The sequence below is a fragment of the Pan paniscus genome, chromosome 19, assembly GCF_029289425.2.
Source record: "Pan paniscus chromosome 19, NHGRI_mPanPan1-v2.0_pri, whole genome shotgun sequence".
Taxonomy (NCBI): Eukaryota; Metazoa; Chordata; class Mammalia; order Primates; family Hominidae; genus Pan; species Pan paniscus.
This window is the reverse complement of record NC_073268.2, coordinates 74,728,716-74,747,779: the sequence shown is the minus strand read 5'-3', so window position 1 is coordinate 74,747,779 and position 19,064 is coordinate 74,728,716. Positions and strand designations below refer to the sequence as shown.

Genomic DNA, 19,064 nt, shown 5'->3' with positions numbered 1-19,064 from the left:
ATACGTGTTTTGAAAAACATCTGAAAATTTTTTTATTTTTGAGGATGGGAAGTCATGTGCAGTTTCTCCCAAAATTGTGGTTACTGCATTTATACAGCACTTTGTACTTTTTTCCAAAACATTTTTTTTTTTTAATTTTTGAGATAGAGTCTTGCTCTGTCACCCAGGCTGGAGTGCAGTGGTGTGATCTCGGCTCACCGCATCCTCTGCCTCCCGGGTTCAAGCGATTCTCCTGCCTCAGCCTCCTGAGTAGCTGGAATTACAGGCGTGTGCCATCACACCCAGCTAATTTTTGTATTTTTAGTAGAGATGGGGTTTCACCATGTTGGTCGGGCTGGTGTCAAACTCCTGAACTCGTGATCCGCCCGCCTCGGCCTCCCAAAATGCTGGGATTACAGGCGTGAGCCACCATGCCTGGCTCAAAATGTTTTTATTCATGCTACCTAATTCATACTTCCTAATGGGAAAGGACAAGGCTATCATTCCTCTCTCTGAGGAAGACTGGTGTTCTGCAGATGTACGGAATTAATTAACTCCAGCCTGCCAAGTTTTAGTGATGGGAGAGCCAGGATTGAGGCAAGGGTTCAGCAACAAATATGAGACTGTCCAATATACCAGGTTTTCTTGGGAATCTGCCTAGCTTTTACAAGAACCTGCTGTACAGAGTATTTTCATTTGTAAAATGAATTTTGATGAATTCTCTTATTTACTTATTTTCCACCCTACCTCCCTGCTAACCTGGCACCTTTTTGGGATCTTTTACCTATATGAAAGGGAGGATTGTGTCAATCACAGTATTTGACTGATAAGAATTCTAGGATGCATCAAAGATGTAATTTCAGGCCAGGCGCGGTAGCTCACGCCTGTAATCCCAGCACTTGGGGAGGCCGAGGTGGGTGGATTGTGAGGTCAGAAGTTCAAGACCAGCCTGGCCAAGATGGTGAAACCTCGTCTCTACTAAAAATACAAAAATTAACCGGGCGCAGTGGCAGGTGCCTGTATTCCCAGCTACTCGGGAGGCTGAGGCAGGAGAATCGCTTGAACCCGGGGGACAGAGGGTGCAGTGAGCTGAGATCGTGCCACTGCACTCCAGCCTGGGCGACAGAATGAGACTCCGTCTCAAAAAATATATATATATAATTTCAGCTAGGTGTGGTGGCTCATGTCTATAATCACAACACTTTAGGAGGCTGAGGCGGGAGGATTGCTTGAGCTCAGGAGTTTGAGAACAGCTTGAGCAACATAGCAAGACCTTGTTTGAAAAAAAGGAAATGAAACATTACTAGTCCCCAAAAGACCCCTTGTGATCCCATCCAGTCACTGCCTCTTCCAAAAGGAACCATTGTTCTGACTTCTTACCTCGTAGAGTAGTTTTGCAGACTGGGCCAGCTTTTAAGCCTTCTTTAGCTCTTCTGATAAAGCTCCCAAGAACCAAAATATCTTTGTTGGAAGATTGGGTTGAATAGGGATAGTGATATAAAGAGGCGGAGTCACATAATTCCTCTTCACAATGAGAGGTGAGGGAGGACTTACTGAGGAGAGGACATATGATACAAATAAGTACTTAATGTCTAGGAAGCAAGTTTGTGCTTTTTCTATAAAGATGCAGGGATCTTATGAAGATTTTCAAGATTTAAGAACATCAAGAAATTATTGACCTTTTAATATGTCTGCCTCCAGTGAACCTCCTTTCTTTGCTTTTCTTTTGTTCTTTTTTAGACCTCGAGTCCCATAGAAGAGGACTTTGAAGGAATACAAGGTGCATTTGCCCAACCTCAAGTCTCTGGTAATAAGCCCTTAGGGAAGATTCCTTGAGAATCACTTCCCTTCAATTTCTTCTGTTGGATCACAGATGTTTAGAGCTGGGGGGATCCTGAGGGACAGCCTCGTCCAAACCTTTCATTATATGGTTGAGAAAACCAAGGTTCAATGATTTCTCCTCAATAGAACAAATCCCTTCCTCCTCACCAACCTCATAACATCCACGTGTTGTATTATTTATACCTCCCCTTGCATTTTTATAGCAAATATTGTTGTAGTCACTGCTTTTTCCCCCTTTGGTCTCTCAAGCTTTCAGGCTCCTTGGTGTGCCACATAGCAAGTGCAGTTATCTTTGCTAAGCTGACCTGGGGGATATGCCCAAGCTACATAGCTAGTTATTAACATAACAAAATTAGAACTAGGTTTCCATGTATTTCTTCTCCCCAGAAGGCAGTGTCACCAGCATTTTCCTTTGCTTGCTTAGCATCTTAGCAAAGAGTTAGTAACAGTTAACAATGCAGATTCAACTTAACATCTACCACTTGGGAGGCCTTGGGTTCTATATAACTTAGCAGGGGCTTTCTATTAGATGAGAAGGTAGCCTTGGATCAGTAGCCAGGGATGTGGCACCAGACAGATATAAGTTAACTGTTGGCTTTGTTACATTTTTAAAATTGTGTACTCTTGTTCTTTTAAAGTATGTACTCATCTATTTTAAAACTAGAGTTATCCACCTACCAACCTGTGTAGCTATCCATGGTCATGTCTCAACCGTCTAAACCCAAACAGCGTAGTGTTATGAACTTACTCCCTTCTTCCACTGCATACTCCAGCTTCCAACTGTAACCTTGTGAAGGCCCCTGCCAGAGTTGGGAGCATTTTAAGAAGCTGTAAGCTTTTAGATCAACTTTTACTTAAAGTCTCAGCATAATATGTATTAAAAGTCTCCAGAGCCTTGGGCCACCCATGTCTTCCTGCAGAGCCTCTTTTTTGGACCTGCCTTGTATGTGGCCACTTAACTTGTATGTGGAGGTGAGTTGAGTGAGATGGAAAAGTTTAGGGCAGACAGGTCAGATAACCAGAGCTAGTTTAATACAGACATCTGAAGTATGTGAAAAAGTCTCTGATTTCTACTCCATTCACTTCTTTCTGCCCCTCTCTGCCCCCTTTTCCTTCTAGTGTTCTGATGTATATCCCCTTCCACATGAGAGGACACAACAGGGGTACAGGATGCAGCATGCTAGGTTCCAAGACCCATTCTGCCACTGACTTTTTCTGCATAACCTTCAGCAAGTCACTTCACCCCAGGGCCCTACTTTCCCCTGGTATAAAGTAAAGGAGAGGGTCGGACTCTAAAGTCTCTAAGCTCTAAATGTTGCTTCTTAGGAATTAGTTTATGCTTTCTGGATATTTATCATTTTAAAAGGGTCAGAGGAAGAGGAACCCCCAATGTCTCTCCACTGGTGGGGTTTCAGAGCTCCTTGGTAGCTGTGAAAGGTGGCATTGTTCTGATGGGCATTCTTAGTGTCTACCAGACCACCTGGATCTAAGGAATGGGATGGGGGTGGGGGGGTCATAGGCATTTGGAAACAGGGCTGGATGCTCCATCTGCCCCCTTCTTTATTAACTAGGACAGTACAGTGGTGGGAAGGAAAATGGATACTGGCCCTGCCTGCCTGGAGCAAAGCATCTTACTGAGAATTGGGGAGGAGTAACTTCAGATAACTTGATGCCAAGAAGAACAGAAGACAGTTGAATTAGCTCCTCAGTACTCAAGACCCCACGCCCACGCCCACGCCTAGTGTTTGATGGCCAAGTGGCATAGTTAGAGTTCGGGGCTGTTTAGTTAACAAACAGTTCTTGTTTTCAACGCCCCCTGGCGTCTGTTGACAGGAACCGGGTCAGTTTGCCTTCTTAAAAAGACAAAACAACATTTGTCTCCAGAAATAACTGTGGTTATAACTGAAAGGCCAGTAAATAGCTTGATTGTATTCTGAGTGTCAGAATATAGTTCTGTGCTCTGAGCAAGGAAAATAAACTTTCAGAGCAAAAACCTCTTCTACAGCACTCAATCCAAACCCAATTAGGGCAGCACTTTGTTTATCCAGATTATTTCTAATTCTGGACCAGACCAAGGGACATTCTAGGGAATGGTGATAATAATTTGGGTTGACAAAGGTTCAGTAAAAAAAAATATATATATATATATATATATTTTAACTTTATTCTTTCAGGTGAGGAAAAGTTCCAAATGAGAAAAATTCTTGGAAAGAATGCTGAGATTTTGCCCAGGTCTCAATTTCAACCTGTACGAAGGTATGGGCTATTATTATCTTATGCAGTTTCAAACTCATAGATGCAATGTTAAATGGTGATAATGCTCCGTGTTTATATATTGCTTGTCTTCAGATGTATTAGCTACTATCTTATAAAAGTTAGCTTTGGGCAGCTTAGCTGTGTTAGGACTTGTGCAGTTGAATTTGAGGGATTGAGTCATCACCTTTACTTAGATCTGACTCTGACTTTCTGTTCATGTGACCTTGTCAAGGTTCTCAACCCCTCTATTCTATTTTCCCATCTGTGAAGCAGGGATAAGAATCCTTACTGAGAATGTTGACAATAGGAACTTAAAGTAATAATATAACTCCTGGGCATTTATCCCAGAGAGATGAAAATTTACATTTACACAGAAATACATACAGGAACGTTTATAACAAATTTATCCATAATACCTCCAAACTGGAAACCCAGATGTCCTTCACCAAGTAAATGATTAAACAAACTTTGGTACATCCATACCATTGAGTGCTACTCAGCAGTAAAAAGAAATAAACTATTGATACATGCAACAACTTGGCTAAATTTCCAGAGAATTATGCTGAGTAGGAAAAGCAATCCCAAAAAGTTATTTACTGTGTGATTCCATTAATATAACATTCTTGAAATGACAAAATTATAAAAATAAAGAACAGATGAGTGGTTGCCAGGGGTTAAGGAAGGGGTGGGGAAAGGAGGGAAGCAGGCATAGCTGTAAACCAGAAATATCTTTGTGGTAGTAGAAATGTTCTGTATCTTGACTGTATCAATGTCAATATCCTGGTTGTGATACTGTCCTATAGATTTGCAAGATGTTACCACTGGGATAAAGTGGGTAAAGTGTATTTTCTTTTTCTTGAGATAGAATTTCACTCTTGTTGTGTGATCTCAGCTCACTGCAGTGGCGTGATCTCAGCTCACTGCAGTGGCATGATCTCAGCTCACTGCAACCTCCACCTCCCGGGTTCAAGTGATTCTCCTGCCCCAGCCTCCCAAGTAGCGGAATTATAGGCATGTGCCACTACACCTGGCTAATTTTGTATTTTTAGTAGAGATGGGGTTTCACCATGTTGGCCAGGTTGATCTCGAACTCTTGACCTCAGGTGATCCACCTGCCTCGGCCTCCCAAAGTGCTGGGATTACAGGCGTGAGCCACCGCATTCAGCCGGTAAAGTGTATTTCTTACAATTGCATGTGAATCTACAATTATCTCAAAAGAAAAGTTTAAAAAATTCATAATTGTTATAACGTATCTGGCACAATAACATTCAATTTATTTTATTCTCTCTGGGCCTCAGTTTCCTTAATTATAATTATTGTAGCTAGTATTTCCTAAATATCTAGCATATGCCAGGCACTCTGTTTCATTGTCTGATTTAATCCACATAACAACCCTGTGAGGCACATACCATTGCCTCCATTTGCCAGTAAAGAAAGCAAAGTTCAGAGAGTTTAAATATTTTTTTCTAAGGTCACTCAGCTAGTCAGTCAGGATAGACTAGATTATGCTATATATAGTAAACAACTCCCAAATTTTAGTGGTTTAAAACAACAAGTTTCTTCTTTGCTCCTGCTTCATGTCCATGGCTCATGGGTTGGCCAGGAATGTTCTGTGCTATATTGCCTTCTATCAGACTTAGGCTGAGGGAGGCCCCATTTTTGTGCTTCCTTGATTGCTAAGGCAGGAAAAATGGAACACGGTGAGTTGTGCACTGGCTGTTAAAGTTTCTGCCCAGAAGTGACTCATCACTTTCACTCATATTTTATTGGTTAAAACAAGTTCTGTGGTCATTTATGTAAACCAAGAGGGCCAAAAAGTCCTGTTGTATTATTTAGAAGGAGAAACAAACATTTTTGGTAACAGAATTAATAAAGTCACAACTCAACCCCAAATCCATGATCTTTCATTTATATCACTGGTCTCAGAGGATTTTTGCAAGGATTAAAAATGTGAAGGACAGGCACGGTGGCTCACACCTGTAATCCTAGCACTTTGGGAGGCCGAGGCAGGCAGATCACCTGAGGTCAGGAGTTTGAGATCAGCCTGACCAACATGGAGAAACCCCGTCTCTACTAAAATTACAGAAAATTAGCCGGGCGTGGTGGCGCATGCCTGTAATGCCAGCTACTTGGGAGGCTGAGGCAGGAGAATCACTTGAACCCAGGAGGCGAAGGTTGCAGTGAGCTGAGATTGCGCCATTGCACTCCAGCCTAGACTCCATCTCAAAAAAAAAAAAAAAAAAAAAGTGAAAACATGGAAGGATTTAGCATGGGATCTGCCTTATAGTTAATGTTCAGTGAGTACTGACATTGAATCTTAAATATTGGTTAAAGTAGAAACAGGTCAAGTTTGTCTTCACTATTCTGGCCATTTTTTGGTACAAGCCTCTCTGGCCTCTCCTGGTACACTATGCCAGGAAGCTTCTTACAGGTGCTGAGGCCTCATGGCTGTGCCCCTTTGCTCCAATATCTTACCTCCCAGCAAAGTTCCTGTGCTCTGTTGATTTTCTCATGAATTTGTTCACAGTCGTATAGAGTCTTTAACTGATTTCAGAGCTGACCCTTAGAGAGTATTTATTCAATCTCTGGAGAGAAAATTGAGGCCCAGACATGTCAGAGAACTCGCAGCTAGTAGTACAGCCAGAACCAGAACTCACACTTTTTTTTTTTTTTTTTTTTTTTGGAGACGGAGTCTCATTCTTGCTGCCCAGGCTGGAGTGCAATGGCGCGATCTCAGCTCACTGCAACCTCCGCCTCCCGGGTTCAAGCAATTCCTGTCTCAGCCTCCCGAGTAGCTGGAACTACAGGCGCGTGCTACCAAGCCCAGCTAATTTTTGTATTTTTAGTAGAGACGGGGCTTCACCATGTTGGCCAGGATGGTCTCGATCTGTTGACCTCGTGACCCACCCGCTTTGGCCTCCCAAAGTGCTGGGATTACAGATGTGAGCCAACGTGCCTGGCACAGAACTCACACTTTCTACTCCTGAGCTTAGTGCCCTTTCCTCTGCGTCTCACACTGGGCTGATCAACTGGTTCCTTGTAGCAAGTAGTTAGTGTACTTTGTTCACAGAGGGGATTTATGTAATTTTCTTACTTTCTTTCTCACAGTACTGAAGATGAACAAGAAGAGACATCAAAGGAGTCACCAAAGGAACTGAAAGAGAAAGACATGTATGATCACCAAAGAGAATGCCTAGGGATGCTTGTGTAAAGTCTTGGTTTTAAGGGAATAGTATATTCTTGTTTGTAAGGATCTTTCCATTTTTACGTGTAGACTTAATGTGAGTATGCTGCTTCTTTCACCAAAAAGTTGTTATCAAATTGGTGATGTGATTTATAACTAATAGCAGCTTACACTCAAGGAAATATAGTGATGATAATAATAATCATAATAATAATAAGTTTATGCTTAAGGTAGATTAAATCTGTTTTCCACATAAATATCCTGGAAATATGGAATATTTCATCTATGGAAATAGTTTATTTTTAGCTGCTGATACGTTTAAAGTTACAGTATCTAGCAAAGAAAGTCTCTATGGTGCCAGGTGTGGTGGCTCATGCCTGTAATCCCAGCCCTTTGGGAGGCTGAGGTGGGCGGATCACCTGAGATCAGGAGTTCGTGACCAGCCTGGCCAACATGGTAAAATCCCATCTCTACTAAAAATACTAAAATTAGCCAGGCATGGTGGCACACGCTTGTAGTCCCAGCTACCCAGGAGGCTGAGGCAGGAGAATCACTTGAACCCGGGAGGCGGAGGTTGCAGTGAGCCGAGATCATGCCATTGCACTCCATCCTGGGTGACAAGAGCAAAACTCCGTCCCCCCCGCCAAAAAAAAGTCTCTTTGGTATAAAGTTACAATCTCTTTTAAATATGTTCTCTAATATTCTCTTTAAGATACCTAAGATGTTCTAAGATATTCTCTAATTCTGGCCTATTGCCACATACAAATTTTGTTAAGATTATACTTAAAAAGTACCTCTCAGGAATATATTGTTTGATTTTTCTAGTCATCTTCTCATCGTTACCGTGTGCTCTTAATTCTTTAGATCATTGACGGATATTCAAGACCTGTCTAGTATCTCCTATGAACCAGACAGCTCTTTTAAGGAAGCTTCATGCAAAACACCCAAAATAAACCATGCACCTACCAGTGTCAGCACTCCACTCAGCCCAGGTAATCACAGGGAAGCGAAGTGTTTGGGGAGGACTTACAGCCCCAGCCCATTGTCTCTGGGAAGCCAAGCCGTGGTATCAGAGCTGGTGGCTGTGTTGTCATAGTGCAAAGGTTTTTCCTTAGGGCCAAAACTGGGTAATCCCATTGTAGGCCAGGGGGCGGGGTGATGGTGGTGGTGATTATTGGGCAGCCATTAGGAGGTTTTGGTTAGAACTACAGTGGTAAAGCCATGCAAATGCTACATCTCCTCTAAGCACTACTGAATTTAGTACAAAAACATTGAGCTTTGTAGAGTTTGCAACTTAAAACAGTACCTTGTGCTTAAACTTTATATAGTTCTTAAGTCCTGCAACCATATGCAACCAGCATCAAATATCCTCTCTTTAGTGGCCTTACTTCCAATATATTTGTGGTTTAAAAAATCACCGTTTATTTTATTTTGGTAAAGTTTAGAGGCCAAGTTTAGAGACTATTATTTTTTATACCATGAGGAGCTGTGTCTCAGATCAATGATTGTTTCAGTAATTTTTTTTTTTTTTTTTTTTTAAAGACAGAGTCTCACTCTGTTGCCCAGGCCGGAGTGCAGTGGCGCAATCTCGGCTCACTGCAAGCTCCGCCTCCCGGGTTCATGCCATTCTCCTGCCTCAGCCTCCCGAGTAGCTGGGACTACAGGCGCCCGCCACCACGCCCAGCTAATGTTTTGTATTTTTAGTAGAGACAGGGTTTCACCGTGTTAGCCAGGATGGTCTTGATCTCCTGACCTCATGATCCACCCACCTCGGCCTCCCAAAGTGCTGGGATTACAGACGTGAGCCACCGTACCCGGCCTTATTTCAGTTATTAACAATTTGGAAAATCCTTAGTATAGGTATAGGTTTGTGGGTTTGGATGTTTTCTTTTGTTTGTTTGTTTGTTTGTTTGTTTTTAATAATGTAAAAGATTCATTTCTGCACATCATATTGGGGCAGAAAAAACAAAAACAAAGGGAAAAAGGAAACAAGAGAAATAATATAAAGGATTCAGACAGTAACCTTCCGCTTTTCTCCAACAGGGTCCGTTTCTTCAGCTGCCAGTCAGTATAAAGACTGCCTTGAAAGTATCACATTTCAGGTTAAGACAGAGTTTGCCTCTTGCTGGAACAGTCAAGAATTTATTCAAACTTTGTCTGATGACTTTATAAGTGTCCGAGAGAGAGCAAAGAAACTGGATTCTCTCCTTACTTCCTCTGAAACTCCCCCTTCAAGACTGACTGGTCTTGTAAGTATATCAATTCCACGTTACAAACTCATGGAGTCAGCCCAAAGGGCCCAGTGACCCAAACTGCCAAGATTTCTCCAAATTCATTAAGAAAGCAAGAAATAAGCTGGGTCCTCTCCTGGCTTCCCTGGGACTCCTCTCTTGAGTCTATATTATGGGAGGCTTAAGTTTTGCTTCCTCCTTAAAGCCTTCCCTGGTTACTTCCCTGAGAGTTTTGATCGATCTCTACTGTTCTCTGAACTCCTGAACTAATAACCTGCAGGAAAAACACTTAATCGTATACTGCCTTCTTCTCCTCCTCTTCTTCTACTTCTTCCTCCTTTTTTTTTCTTTTCCTCTCCCTTTCTCATATGTGTACCCTAGTCAGGAAAACTACAAGTTCTGGCCAGGCACAGTGGCTCAAGCCTATAATCCCAGCACTTTGGGAGACCGAGGCGGGCAGATCACTTGATTTCAGGAGTTTGAGACCAGCCTGGGCAGCATGACGAAACCCCATCTCTACAAAAGATACAGAAAATTAGCTGGGATATGGTGCCATGTGCCTGTAGTTTCAGCTACACGGGAGGCTGAGGTGGGAGGGATTACCTGAGCCCAGGAGGTTGAGGTTGCAGTGAACTGTGATTGCACCACTACACTCCAGCCTGGGTGACAGAGTGAGACCCTGTCTCCAAAAAAAAAAAAAAAAAAAGAAAAGAAAAGTACAAGTTCCTTTATGAAAAGTTGATTGTCAACTTTTTTGGTATTTGGCTCAAAAAAGGTCTCACTTTGAAGGTAGGGAGATGACAAGGAATTTTATGTGTTCATTTAACCGTTAATTGGGCAGATTCTAAGTGCCAAGCACCATGTCAGGCCCTCTTCAAGGCATCCAAGTGTGAATAAGAAAGACATGATCCCTGCCTCAAAGGAGCTCACTGTCTAGTGAGAAAGACAGGCCTGATGTAACACAGCGGTAAGTACTGAGTGCTGAGGAGGCAGTCAGGGAATAAGGCTTCCCAGGCCAGATGCACTGGCTTATGCCTGTAATCCCACCACTTTGGGAAGCTGAAGTGGGTGGATCATTTGAGATCAGGAGTTTGAGACCAGCCTGACCAACATGATGAAACCCCATCTCTACTAAAAATACAGAAAAAAATTCAGCTGGGCGTGGTGGTACACACCTGTAAACCCAGCTACTTGGGAGGCTGAGGCAGGAGAATTGCATGAACCCGGGAGGTGAAGGTTGCAGTGAGCTGAGATTGTGCCACTGCACTCCAGCCTGGGCAACAGAGTAAGACTCCATCTCAAAAAAAAAAAAAAAGGAGGCTTCCCAGAGGAGGTGACATGTGAGTGAGTTTGACTTAATCAACAAAACAACTGGAAATGACTGAGCTGCATATGCCTTTTTAGCTCAACACACATGACAGTTACCATGTTTATCTCTTCCTTATAGAAAAGATTGTCTTCATTTATTGGGACTGGATCCCCCAGCCTTGTTAAGGCATGTGACTCATCACCACCCCATGCCACCCAGAGAAGGAGCCTGCCTAAAGGTACCCTGTGTTTAATATCAAAATAGAAGTTTATAATCAAGGAGGCTTAAATTGATGCTTATCAATCTTTGATGCCACATTAGGTTCAGACAGAAATGCTGTTTTCCCCATGATTATAAAAGTAAAACACACTCATTGTAGGAAACTTGGAGAATAAATAAAAGCTTAACAAAGAAGGTGACTATACACTTTTTTAACCTCATGTACTTTTTTTTTGCATATCTTTTAAATATTTTTATAAATATATAATAATATGTTTTAGCATAGTGAGATCATATTGTGTATCAGTTCTGGACTGCTTTATTCCCTTGTTAAATTTTGAGGCTTTTCCCTTGTTATTAAAAATTGTTCATAAATATATGTAGTAGTTATAGTCCATTCTACATGTTGCTTAACCATTTTCTTATGTTTAAGATTTATATCATTTTCCAATTTTTGCTCTTTATACATAAATGTTTATCTGTACCTCTGATCCTTTCCTTAGGATAGATTCTTAGAAGACAGTTTCCAAATCACAAGGTCTGAGAATATTAGCAGTCTTGAGGCATATTACCTTTATTACTTTAATTTTAACGTCTTCTGTCTTTGGTATAACTCTTGGAATTTCCCTCAGGGGGATAGGGATTTTGTGAATTATGTTGAGGTGTTTTGGTCAATGTTATAATTGAGCACTTGGGGCAAGACCCAAAGTGTGGTTGCCTCTAAATCCCCTGGCCTGATAATATTTAGTTAAAGGCCTCCTACTTTGTGCTTTTGTTCATTTTAACTGGTCCAGAACCTCTGTATTCCTCCAGCAGCCCTGGTCCAGATTGAGCCACTTGGTAAGAATTTGTACCTTACCTCCTCCAAATATCCTTAGGAAGGGAGGGGCATAGATCAAGCAGTACCAGGGTAAGAGCTGATGTAGGAAAGGAAAGGGATTGGGGTAGAAGTGGGGAGTAAAGGCCATTCACATGTTAGGAGGTCTCTACTGGAACTATTATGTAAGAGGCTTCCTTCCTCCTTAGTTTGTTTCATCATTGAGAGAAATCCTCAGTCAAGTCTATGTGAGAGCCGAGAAAAATTCAGTTCAGGTCCAGGAGGGTGTTAAGACATTTTCCCTTTTGTCTTTTTTAAAAACTAGTAGAAGCCTTCTCACAGCATCACATTGATGAGCTGCCACCACCATCTCAGGAGCTACTTGATGAAATTGGTAAGAGATGTTCAATACAGAATATACTTCTCGGCCCTGTTAGTTATGTCACTGACCACAGTATGGTGTCTTTGTCTCAAGTGTGAACACTAGTATAAAAGGCTGTATGACGGCCTGGTTGAATATAGGAAGGGGCAGTTTTCCAAAATTTAGGAAGGGGCAGTTTTCCAATAAAATGAGCCACAGCCTGGCCAGGATGATTGGCTTGTGTCAGTTGTCATTTTGTTACTTAAAGGACTTATGTTGATGAATCTAAGGGGAAGTAACATTCAAGTGGTTTATTATGATGAATTTCTTTTATTAAAGGAGTTCTTATCTCCTTTTCAGACCAAACCAGCCATTCCTTTGAGGCCTGAGGTCTAGCTTCCCAGGCCAAGACACCTGTGCTTTCAGTTTTGCCATTAGCTGTAGGTATTAAAGGTATTGAAATTGTGAATAAATCCCCTTCCTAAGAACAGGGAAGTCAGTGGCATAAAACCTAAAGAGACCAGAATTTTCAGGCAGAGCAGTACCAACCAAATTTTATTTGCAGCTGATTGGCTGGCCCTGTCCAGCTGGTCTGATGCTGAAAGTAAATGTTACATTGTTATGGAAACTGGGGGCAGGTGGTCTGTTTTCCTAGGAAAGACTTGACTGCTCCTTTCTTGACAGCCTGGCCAACCAGCCCTTCACCCTCAGAAAATGCATCTCATCAGACTCTGGATAGTCCAGTTCTTGTTATGGGACCTATAGAGAATTTCCTGAGGGGCACCCCTTGGTTTTCAGGGTCTCTGAGGTCTTGTGTTTCATAAAGGAGGAGGTAAATCAGAATTTTCAGGTCTGACTCAATGGACAGCTCTCTTCAGCGTCATTATCATAACCCTTAGCTCCTGTCCCTTGGCCTGATGAACTTGGGTGGAGCCAGTCAGTGCTGTCAGACCTTCCTTGGTTTCTTTCTTTTTCCATGGTCATAGGACCTTTCTTGCTTCACTTTACCCCTCCCCCAGTGCCACAGTGTTGTAGAGTCACAGGGTTGTTGGGTCAGGCTCTTAGAGCCCACACTCCCACCCCTGCTTTCCATATCTGGGATTCCCTAGGCAGTCCTTGCAAATTCCTCCTCTTTGGTTGCTCTTCTTAAAATAACAGAACTGCTGAGAGTGGAGGTCACCCCACACATGTCCTGCTCAGGTAGATTCTTAGTATCATTTGTTCCTCGGTCATGATTTAAGGCAGTATTGTAGGCTCCTTTGCAGTTTGATCATAGCTGATACTTTTTCTCTGGATCCTGCTGTCTTCCCTCTATAGTTGCTGTGTAAACCTTCCATTCACCTCCTCCATTTCAGCAGCTGTGTTACCAGACTTTGTCCTGGGCTCTGGCCTTATGGTGCTGCTGCACCCCAGCACAGTCTGCAGAAGCCTTCCCTCATTTCACTTGTGGGAATTATCTGGACCAGGTTTCCAGGTAATGTCTGCACTTTGAGATGGGTCAGTAATTTTGCAGAAGGATAAAGGGCAGAGGGCACTTGAGTAGTTTCTTCTGATAATGGGCTTGCCTGCCTGATTACTATATATCATCACTCTGTTGTTTCCCTTAAAGAGACCTTTGGGGAGTTACTGGAACTCTCAACTGCTATTTTGGAGGGCTCACATCCAAAGCTCTAGGCTCCTGACAGGTGCCTAAAGTGGAAGGTTCTTTAGAACTAGGATACAGATGATCATTTAAGATCTGCACAGGACTACTTTTAACAAGGATGAAAATGGATTTTTTAAATTTCAAATTATATTAAATGATCTTATGGGGACCCTTGACACCCATGGCTGCCAGGTAGGGCTGCTTCCTGCACTGCAGGAAGGGAGAAGACCTGCACCAGCACAGAAGAGGACCATGCCAACGAGCTCAGGGTGGCTTGTCTATGCTGCCTCCCAACTTGCTTTGCTTTGCAGAGCACTTTGAGGATAAAGCAGCATACTGAGTTAGCAGATGCTTGTCTTAGTCTAGTGAGTATTCCTTGCCTTGCCTTTTTCCTTTCCTTTCCTTTTTCCTTTTTCCTTTCCTTTGACAGGGTTTCACTCTTGTTGCCCAGGCTAGAGTGCAATGGAGTGATCTCAGCTCACTGCAACCTTCACCTCCAGGGTTCAAGCAATTCTCCTGCCTCAGCCTCCCGAGTAGCTGGGATTACAGGCATGAGCCACCATGCCTGGCTAATTTTTTGTATTTTTAGTAGAGATGGGGTTCACCATGTTGGTCAGGCTGATCTCAAACTCCTGACCTCAGGTGATCCACCTGCCTCAGCCTCCCAAAGTGCTGGGATTACAGGTGTGAGCCACTGCTCTGCTCCTGGCCAGGCTGAGTATTTCTTTAGGAACTGGAAATGATGGATATTCTTTGCTTTCAATCTTTTCTTTTTCTTTTCCTTTTTTTTTTTTTTTTTTTTTTGAGACAGAGTCTTACTCTGTCACCCAGGCTGGAGTGCAGTGGCATCATCTCAGCTCACTGCAACCTCCACCTCCTGGGTTCAAGCAATTCTCCTGCCTCAGCCTCCTGAGTAGCTGGGATTACAGGTGTGTGCCACCATGTCCGGCTAATTTTTATTTTTTTAGTAGAGATGGGTTTCACTATGTTGGCCAGGCTGGGCTCGAACTCCTGACCTCAAGTGATCCCCCTGCCTCGGCCTCCCAAAATGCTGGGATTACAGGCGTGAGCCACCATGCTCAGCCTGCCTTCTGTCTTTTCATAAACCAGGGAAAAAGTATGAAATATAGGTGAATAGAGATGGGGAAACATTTAGATTGTTTTGATGTTACTAACTTTTTGAGAGACTATAAAATAGAGATTAAGAGCATAAACCTTAGAGCTAGACTACCTGGATTTTTACCAATTTTACCACTTACTGTCTGTGTGATTTTTAGGCAAGTTCCTTAACCTAAATTTCCTCATCTGCTAAATAGGAGTAACAATAACACAGTCTATTTCAGAGGGTTGTTGTGAAGATTAATTGTGAACATTCATCCTGAATTAATGTATGCGAGTGCTTAGAAACAGAACCTGACACCTGGGGTTCTGCAAGTGTTATGTATGATCATCATCATTTCTATTTTGAGTGTTGTGTGGGATTTTGTCATACCTAAAGAATTCCTTTCAAACCTGGAATGCCCTAAAGGAGTGGTTCTCAAATTTTATCAGACATCAGAATCACCTGAAGGGCTAAGTAAAACACACATTGCTAGACCCCCAGAGTTTCTGATTCAGCAGGTCTGAGATGAGGCCTGAGAATTTGCATTCCTAACGAGTTCCCAGGTTATGTTAATGCTGCTAGTCTAAGGATCACCCTTGGAGAACCACTGCTCTAGAGAACAGCAGGACACGCAAGGGAGGAAATAAGTTTCCTTTGGCTTTTGTGTTGTGACAGAGCTCTTAAAACAGCAGCAGGGCTCATCCATGGTGTTGCATGAGAACACAGCAAGTGATGCAGGAGGCACTGCAAATGGTAAGTGAACTACCTAGATCGTTTTCATCAGGTTCTTTTAACGCTGTCCTTGGCAACACAGTGGTACATATAGGGAAGTGTGACCTTGAGGTCAGGCACAACTCCACCTCAAGTCTGACTTTATAGTTATTTGTATGGCAAGCTGTTTTACTGTTTCTGAGCCTCAGTCGTCTTAATCTGTAAAATGGGGACAATAATTTCTGTCTCATAAAGTACATATTAGCTCCATGTACAGAGCCATGTACAAGTACTAACATTTTCAAATACTTAGCAAATGTTAGTCCTCTTCCCTTTATAGGACTGCTGGCAGGATGGAATGAGATAGCATATGTAAAATGCTTGGCATACATTAAAGGGTACATCCCTTCCCCACCCAAATTCCTTTCCTGGAGCTCCAAGTTAGAAACATCTAACAAGTGAGAACAAGATGGTCCCCAAAGTAAATTTGTGCAATTTGTTTTCATGGTTGCTTGCCTCCTCTTTTATGTGCCCTTTCTTTCTTCAGCTTCCTCTGTCTTCCTTGAGCCTTGGCACAAGCAAGGTTTCCTGTAGCTTCACCTGGCACTGAAAAGCTTCCAAAACCCCAGAAGCAGCTGCTGCAAATGCAGGTGGCCTGCAGACTGCCACCTGGCCCCCTGCTCTCCTGGGAAGAGGGGAGCTAATGCATTGCACACTTCAGGGACCACTGATTGGCCTTAATTTTTGCACTCTATTTTAAGGCAAGCTTTCTCAATTTTTTTTTCGTTCTAATAAAGTTAATTCTTTCAACTGTTTTTATTTAGATCAAAGGCACTTAGAAGAACAAGAAACTGACAGTAAAAAAGAAGATAGTAGTATGCTTTTGTCCAAAGAAACTGAAGATCTTGGAGAGGACACAGAGAGGTAACAGGAAAAGCTGGACTGTTGAAAGGATTTAAAAAATTGTATACTTTATGTTAGGTTTTTTTCTAATATTGACAAATAAGAAAGAAAAAAAGTGGGGTCTTTTTTCATACTATCCTAATAGCCCCTATTCCTAAAGGGTTACTTTTTTAAAAAGCGTTGCTTTTTTTGCTTTAAAAATGTTTAATTGTGATACAATGTATATAACAAAATTTACCATCTTAACCATTTTTAAGTGCACAGTCCAATAACCTTAATAAGTATATTCACATTGTTGTGCCACTAATGTCCCAAACCTTTTCATCTTGCAAAACTGAAACTCTATACCCATTTTAAAACTCCCCATTTTCTCTTCCTCCCACACCCTGGCCACCACCATTTTGCTTTTTGTTTCTATGAGTTTGACTACTGTTGATACTTTACATAAGTGAAATCATACAGTATTTGTCTTTTTGTGACTGGCTTATTTTAACTTAGCATAATGTCCTCAAAGTTCATCCGTGTTGTAGCATGTGTCAGCATTTCCTCCTTTTTAAAGGCTGAATAATATGTTTCATTTATCCAGTCATCTGTTGATGGACATTTAGGTTGCTTCCACCTTTTGTTATGGTGAAGAATTCTGCTGTGAACATGAGTGTACGGATATCTCTTTGAGATCCTGCTTTCAATTCTTTTGGATATATACCCAGAAATGGTATTACTGGATCATATGGTAATTCTATTTTTAATTTTTTGAGGAACTGCCACACTATTTTCCATAGCAGCTGCCTCATTTTACAGTCCCACCAACAGTGCACAAGGGTTTCAGTTTCTCCACATCCTTGCCAACACTTGTTATTTTCTCTCTCTTTTTGTGGGGGTGGAGGCTTTTTTTTTCTTAAATATAGTAGCCATCCTAATGAGTGTGAGGTGGTGCCTCACTGTAGTTTTAGTTTTCCCTTCCCTAATGATTAATGATGTTGAACATCTTTTCATATGCTTGTTGGCCATTTGTATATCTTCTTTGGAGAAATGTCTGAGTTCTTTGCCGTCTGTGTGTGTGTGTGTGTGTGTGTGTGTGTGTGTGTGTATACATATATATGTATACATATATGTATGATCTATATATATGTATACATATATATGTATGATCTCTCTCTATATACATATATATGTATGATCTTGCTCTCCCTCTCTCTCTCTCTCTTTCTCTCTCTCTCTCTCTCTCTCTCTCTCTCTCTATATATATATATATATAAAATTAGAGATGGGCTTTATGTTGCCCAGGCTGAACTTGAAGTCCTAGGCTCAAGTGATCTTCCTGCCCCATCCTCCCAAGTAGCTGGGACTACAGGTGCAAGCCACCATGCCTGGCTCTTTGCCTATTTTTTGATAGGGTTATTTGTTGTTATTTTCTCTTGAGTTGTTTTTAGGGTTTTGTTTGTTTATTTTTACTTCATTTTGTTAGGCAAACACAAATTTCAGTCTCTTTCAAAACATTTTAGTTAAAGGCCTTAGAAGAGAAAATGGGGGCAGTCTTCCAGACAATTCAGTCTAAAAGTACAAGGTTGCCTCAAGAAACCTGACTCTGTTCCTGATTTGGAGCTCTTTTTACCTGTGTTGTAGGGTAAACTACTTCAGCTCACCTCCTCTGCCTCTTGACTTCTCTTGAACTATCATTATTCGGGGCCAGGACTAGGTTAAGGTGAGCTCAGGAGATAGACTCCTTGGATACAAAATTGAAGGGAGCACCAAAAAAACTCAGTAGTCAAAATAAGTAATATTTTAGTGCAATTTTTTTTTTTTTTTTTTTTGAGACAGAGTCTCACATTGTTGCCCAGGCTGGAGTGCAATAGGGCATGAATACCACTCACTGCAGCCTTGATCTCCTGGGCTCAAGTGATCCTCCTGCCTCAGCTGCCAAGTAGTTGGGTCTATAGGCTCATGCCAACATGCCTGGATAATTTTTGTATTTTTTGTAGAGATGGGGTTTTGCCATGTTGCCCAGACTGGCTTTGAACTCCTGAGCTCAAGTGATCCACCCAACTGGGACTCCCAAAGTGCTGACATTACAGGGGCCAGGCGCAGTGGCTCACACCTATAATCCCAGTACTTTGGGAGGCCAAGGTGGGTGGATCACTTGAAGCCAGGAGTTCGAAACCAGCCTGGCCAACATGGCAAAACCCCGTCTCTACTAAAATTATATATTAAAAAATTAGCCAGGCATGGTGGCACACACCTGTAGTCCCAGCTACTCAGGAGGTTGAGGCGGGAGAATCGCTTGAACCTGGGAGGCAGAGGTTGCAGTGAGCTGAGATGGTGCCGCTGCACTCCAGCCTGGGCGACAGAGCGAGACTGTCTCAAAAAAAAAAAGAAAATTAAGCTCTTTTTACGTGATCAAAAGTTAGTTATTGTTATTGTTGTCTCTTCCTCTTCCAAAAGGGCCAGCAGTGCTGGCCACAGATAGATGCCCCACAGATGCTCAGTCATCTCAGTGCTGTGAAT

General features: G+C 42.2%; 1 protein-coding gene across 2 annotated transcripts in view; it reads left to right on the top strand.

Moving 5' to 3' along the window:
• TEX14 (testis expressed 14, intercellular bridge forming factor) overlaps positions 1-19,064 on the top strand; it is a 141,637-nt gene that overhangs the window by 116,872 nt on the left and 5,701 nt on the right. For both annotated transcript variants that reach the window (XM_003817371.5, XM_034942579.3), the window contains 9 exons: positions 1,720-1,786; positions 3,996-4,077; positions 7,186-7,248; positions 8,126-8,253; positions 9,305-9,510; positions 10,940-11,039; positions 12,163-12,231; positions 15,621-15,698; positions 16,481-16,580. In XM_003817371.5, the coding sequence (XP_003817419.3) occupies positions 1,720-1,786; positions 3,996-4,077; positions 7,186-7,248; positions 8,126-8,253; positions 9,305-9,510; positions 10,940-11,039; positions 12,163-12,231; positions 15,621-15,698; positions 16,481-16,580 (893 nt within the window). The remainder of the gene's footprint in view (positions 1-1,719; positions 1,787-3,995; positions 4,078-7,185; positions 7,249-8,125; positions 8,254-9,304; positions 9,511-10,939; positions 11,040-12,162; positions 12,232-15,620; positions 15,699-16,480; positions 16,581-19,064) is intronic.